Raw genomic sequence first — 6,594 nt, forward strand, 5'->3', positions numbered from 1 at the left:
TAAATTTTGCTCACTGATCAACCCTCTAGGCTTTAAACCTGATTTATGATTTTTATGATGCAGTGTTTCCCCTGCCATAGGTTGTTTGCACATGACGTCATTGCTGTGGCGCGAAATGCAGCTGGAGGGCAGGAAGGGATATTTCTCCATAGGAATCACTAGCAGAAACTCAAAAATGCCTATGTTTTGTGTTGTTTATGGATGCTCAAATCGGTCAAACCGAGAAACCACAAAATATCTTTTATCATGTATGAAAATTTGCTGTTCATAAGGGCGGAAAGGCAAGAAATTGACTGAAAAGCGCAGGAAAAAGTGGCTTGTAAATGTCTGTCTGTGGTCAGGAGGACAGTCGGATAATGCTTGTGTGTGCAAATGGTTAAGAAAAGATGTAATAATATGTTAAGATATTAATAAAGAAATATATAAATATATACAGGGTGAGACAGTGAGAATTCACCTAATGCTAAACGCATTATATTTGTAGTTTCGAGAGCGTCATTGATTATAACCGAACATTGTGAGACTGCAATGAATTGTAGTGAGTGACAGCTTTTTAGTGACTATATGGAAGCGCTATTTGTTCGCTTACTATATAATCAGTTCGGAATTTGAATAAAAGTTTCGCTTTACGTGCTGCTAACAGGACCAATAGCCAAAAGTTATTACTGTACAAGAGAAACGTAGAGAAACATATAAACAGAAAATCACAACATATGTTAGATGTGATCCTTATGTTATGAAGAGGAGTGATTTTTCAACTAAATTGAAATAGCTGTCTCAGTTGCCTGTCATCGAGGCGGTGGAAATAAGCTACGCAACTAAGCCTGATAGCAAACAAACTCTTTCGAAAGTGATTCCCACATTTATATGAAGGATACAGGATATATTGTTTTCAAATTCTGAATTGATTATAGCCTAGAAAGCGAGCAAATAGCGCTTTCATATAGTCACTAAAAAGCTCTCATTTCAATTTATCGCAATCTCACAAGGTTCAATTGTAATCAACTGCAGATATAATATCTTATTTGCATTGTATGTACGTGTGGCATTTAGCATTGAGTGAATTCTCACTGTCTCACCCTGTGTCTATTTATATATTTCTTCATATCTTAATATTATTCATCTTTTATTAACCATTCGCACACACAAGCATCTGATTCTCCTCCTGACCGCAGACGCAGCTTTACAAGCCACGTTTCCCAATTTTTTTCAGTCAATTTCTTGCCTTTTCCACCTTATGCAACAGCAGATGTTCATACACGATATGAAATACATTTTCTCGATTTGACCGATTTCCATAAACAACTGAAAACATAGTCATTTTGAGATTCTTCTGCTATTGATTCCTATATAGAAAAAATTACTTCCTGCCCTCCAGCTGCATTTCGCGCGTCCTTAGAATCACGTGATTGCAAACACGTGTTGAAATTGAGATTTTTTGACTTATTTTTTCACTGAAATAAATGTTTTTGTTATTACACAGAGAGTAATGTACCGGAAAAAGTACCGTACCGTACCAAACCGTTGGTAATCCCCAATTAGCCCTGAGTTTTATACGCTTATGTATCAGGGAAACAGTTTATGAGAATTTAAATGTTTTAAACAACAAGTAATTTGATGAGGGAAAGTTTGCAATTGCTTCAGTGATCTGATGCAAAAATAGTTTTTGTTCAGTCCTGCAGTCTTTTGTGTAACTGTGAATCTCGTGCACAGTAATAAACAGCTGTGTCTTCGGTCTTCAGGCTCAGCTAGTGACATCAGTCATATCAGCTAGTCAGCGGAAAGCACATCGACTAGGTGAACCCTAGAGACGGATCCCCAGTGACCTTGTCACCTAGACGGCCATCGGCACAAGACCACGGGAACCAGATGAGTCCTCTTCATCTGGCCAGAGGAGAACTGGCCCCTGACTGAGCCTGGTTTCTCCCAAGGGTTTTTTCTCCATTCTGTCACCAATGGAGTTTTGGTTCCTTGCCGCTGTCGCCTCTGGCTTGCTTAGCTGGGGACACTTTTTCTTCAAACGATATCGTATACTATTTGAACTGAACTGAGCTCGATGATGACATCATTGAACCCAATGATGAACTGCCTTTACCTGAAAATTGAGTGTTTACTGTGGCCCTTTTGCATTATTGATGCACTATTCCTATTTAATACTGTACAGCAGCTTTGTCACAATTCTGTATTGTTAAAAGCGATATATAAATAAAGGTGACTTGACTTGACTAGTAGGTCTATTGACATCAGGTGTCTGGTGGACGGGTGGCAGTTTGAGGGTCTGTCTAAACGTCATTGAGGAGGATGGAGTGAGAAGTGCTGCTATTTCATGTTGAGACTGACATTAGTGGAGATGCAGTAGATCATTGTGTTGTTACTGAGCACTGACAGAGCATGACACTTTACATATGAGTGTCTGCAGTAGGGCAGGGAGACCTCAGTTTTACTGAGTTTTTAATTTTTTTTATTTTTTATGATTATTTTTTTTTATTCAATTACGGCAAGATCAAATTTGTATAAGTACCCACATTTGGGCATAAGGTTAGTTCTGTCCGGACTGCTATCGTCAAATAATTTACAAATAGCATACATTTTAGGTTGGGGGTATGGTTCTGTTCTGGCCAAACAGTCCCTGCCAATCTATGCAGTCTAGCATGGATATGAGCAGGGACAGCATGAATAATCCCCTATAAACAGAACAGAACCAACATTAATGATTGATGTAACATATCTAAGTGATTATTTTATGTAACAACATAATTCAGTGGTCTGACTCAAGAGAAATATCCAATGCCAAGTTCTGATTGGACAAGAGGAGGAGTTGGGGATGGAGGTGGGTGATTAACTCATGAGCAAAACGATAGTGGCTGAATAATGACTGAAAGGACCTTATTGGGGAATTTTTCTATAGGAATTCCTATAGACATGGATCAGCAGATGCAAGCTTGACTAATGTGACTTGCCAGAACTAACGCTACGCTCCAACTTAAAAGTTGGATGAAGAAAAATATAAATATACATTTTTAAGTACTATATAGAGGGTATTTGTTCCTAAAACTGTTATTAAATTAGTATAAATGTACTATTCATTAAATGTAACTGTAACAGAACGTTAGTAAAATAAAAACTCAGTCACACTGAACTGAGTTGATTTCACATACAAACTAGAAGGTATCAGGAAAGAAAACAAAAACAAAACATAATTATGATGATACTGTAACCACAACAACTATTAATACTTCATAATCATGGTAATAAGAGCAAGTATATTGTTCATAGCTTAATAACTGGTCTTTCCTAACTGTTGTTGTCAGTTCTTGTAGAGCTGCTTCATCAGATGAAGTCAGTGTGTCTGTCGAGCACAGTAATAAACAGCAGTGTCCTCTTCTCTCAGACTCTTGGCTTCAAGATACTGTGTACTTTGAGACACGTCCTCACTCATAGTGAAGTGATTTTTCATGGAGTCTGCGTAAATAAGATAATCAGAGCTAGAACTACTGCCAGTGTCAACTCTCCCAATCCACTCCAGAGCTTTTCCAGGTTTCTGTCGTATCCAGTGCATGTAGTGCTCTGTCATTGTAAAACCAGATGTTTTACAGGAGATCTTCACTGTTTCTCCAGGTCTCTTTATCTCAGCAGGTGACTGATCTAATCGGATTTCATCACCAATGATACCTGTGGAATAAAAAACAAACAAACAAACAAAAAGACATCAGTGAAGAGCTTTTGTCAGTCATAGTGTTGTTAACTAGACACAAACACAAATGTCAAAATGACCTTGCTGTGACAGAATCACCATAAAGATGAAATGACAAATGCTCCGCAGCTCCATTGCCAACATGTTTGCTAGATGTAAATGCTGTACATCAGATATTATTTGACTGGAGAGTGAACAGTCCAGCTGAATTTGTGTTATATAAAGTTCAATTATCACATTTGCATAGGCTGCTTTCTCTGTGCTTGTATAATATGATCTCTTAGAGTAATGTGGCTGATCATGTGAGGAGGAGGAGATGTTTCTGCTAAAGGTAAAGACGTGACAATGAAGAGGAAGTCTGGAATTGCTACATTTTGGACTCAAATTTAGCCCTGATTTCCTTTCTAGTGTTTTAAATGATCTCAGAACACTGTTTTTTGATTATTTATCAGAATTTATATGTCAGTAGTGTGAAGTAAACGTCTAATAATTGTGTTAAATCTTCAGAAACAGGTCATGTTTGATACTTAAGTAAGTGACTCCCTCTTGTGGCCCACTACTGTTAAAATACTTTTTATATAGCATGATATAAAATATTAGCATTGTGATGTATTTTTATGTTAATATAAATTAAAAAAAAAAAAAAAAAAAAAACTCAGGAGCAAATTAAATGGCAGACTATATATAATTATAACACTTTTTGCTTTTTACATTAGCACACAAAAACTAAAATCATGGATGTTTTTCATGTTATATTTCTTGTATTAGTCTACTAAAGGAATTGTAGCCCCCTTATTACTTGGTCACTGGACTGATAAAGGCCTAAGTTCGAAATACTAATTGATCCTCTGTCTAGCTGTTCTCTGATGACCGTGTGTTACTAACGGATTACTTGTTAAATTACAATCACTTCAAATACTCACTATCCAGTTAAGTAAAGAAAAAGGAAATGATTAATGAACACAAGACACTACACCATTAAATAAGGGATTTCAAATTATATTGTAATGTATTGTCGTAGGCAGAAGTCAAAATTTGTATAGATGCCGTAAATGTAGTGTTTTAACAATAAAATGAAATCAATAAATAAAAGGAAAGAAATACAATTCAGAAAAATATAGCAATAAAAGTATTAAGCTCTCTTCGTTTTACTTTTTTTTCCCTTTTGCCTAATCTTTCTCTTTAGTGCTTACTTTCAAGTAATACTCTCTCAAGTATCCTTTTTTCTATCTTGCACTTAGCTTCTCACAATGGCAACGTTAGCAATTTGCTATAGTTAACTAGACTTAGTTGCAATCCTTCAAACTAATACTAACAATGGGGTTGCTTTGAGAAACGTCAGCACCCTTAACTTTTACAGTGTCAAGCAAATTAGATTAGGAAATACCAGTGAAATACTATATTAAGACCGGTCAGATTACTAATATGTGGATCCACACTCACTCATACAAACATTCAAGCCCCACATAAAAAAAACACCCCGTTGCAGGCCTGAGATGCTGCTAGCGAACGTTGTGGCCAGAAAAAAAAAAACACAAAGACCTCTTCGCTCAACCGAGCAAACAAAATAAAGTCTGTGTTACCTCAATGATTGTTCAGGTAGGTGCACGTTAAATCAGTCTTCAGATTAATGCGACGTCCCTCGAAGCCAGAGGACCTGTTGAGCTCACGGCACTCACAGGGCTATCTGGTGACGTCCTTCTTTCCTCTCAGGCCGAATTATGTCAAACAACAACTTTCAGTCCGCTGCTACTCAAATCAGCTTGCAGAAATAAAGTTCGGAATCTGCAGTTTAATCACACAACATGCGTGGACTTTACACGCATAAAACAATAAACAGCTTATGCTCCGCGATTCATACGAAATCACGAATTTACATAATCTTTCTCACGTCTTTTCTTCCTAGTAGCACGAGCAGTACTTCTAGCCCAGATAGCACACGTACGTCTGCAAGATGTCTGTTAAAGATCTCTTGATCTGGAAAGCATCCGCTGTGTACAAACGTCTGGCAGACATCTGTAAGATGTCAGTTTTACATACATTCTAAATCATAAACATCTTAAAGACATCTAATAGATGTCTATTTGACATCTAATAGGAAACGTCCAATAGACGTATTGCAGATGAGCAAACTACGTCTTGCAGATGTCTTACAGATGTAAATGCAGACGTCAAATAGACGTCTCTGAGATGTACGTGTGCTATCAGGGAGATCACCAGTAACATGAATATCGACAGAAACATAACAGATTTTATGGTTTAAAATCCTGAGCTTCTCCGAATTACATACTGCATCACTCGCCTCTCTTCTTTCTCTAAAGCACGAGCCGTCTATCACCGACTGCGGACTTGAGCCGATTTGGGTTTATGACCTAAACTCTTCCGACTACGTTACAAATACTTGCTGATTAACGTTAAAGATTTTATGGTCTAAAATCTCCGGTTAACCATAAGGTATCCTCCGTCTCTCTCCCTCGACTCCCTTTCAATCTTCCACCCAAACTTGCTACTCAGCACGTTCGACCAAGTGCATTACACCCAAACTCCCTGTGTAAGCGAGTCTCTTTAAAGAAACAACACCCAAAAAAAATTATATATAGAAATAATGCGGTCGGTTAACAGGGTTACAGAATTATTATCATTAACAACCATAAACAGTTCATTTTTCCACAGTTTGTTTGTAAAAACAATATGTACTTTGGTTCTGGTTTTACTGTTTTACTATTCACTCAGTCAGGGAGTAACTCGTTCATTCACATACTCAATAAACTTACTTATATTCAGTTACTGATTATGCTGTCACATGCAGTTATGGCCTCCATCAGTTTATCTCCAATAAGCCTGAACAGCATCTCACACAGTACAATCAGATATTGTTGAAACAGTGTATTTTATCTGTA

General features: G+C 37.2%; 1 gene segment (V, D, J or C); it reads right to left on the reverse strand.

Moving 5' to 3' along the window:
• Nucleotides 1–3,340: 3,340 nt before the first annotated feature.
• LOC127159773 (immunoglobulin heavy variable 1-69-2-like) lies at nt 3,341–3,869 on the reverse strand. The segment is given in 2 exon segments: nt 3,341–3,672; nt 3,775–3,869. Coding segments are annotated over 2 exon segments (396 nt in total).
• Nucleotides 3,870–6,594: the final 2,725 nt, after the last annotated feature.

Source organism: Labeo rohita, unplaced genomic scaffold, assembly GCF_022985175.1.
Source record: "Labeo rohita strain BAU-BD-2019 unplaced genomic scaffold, IGBB_LRoh.1.0 scaffold_2485, whole genome shotgun sequence".
In the NCBI taxonomy this organism is placed as follows: Eukaryota; Metazoa; Chordata; class Actinopteri; order Cypriniformes; family Cyprinidae; genus Labeo; species Labeo rohita.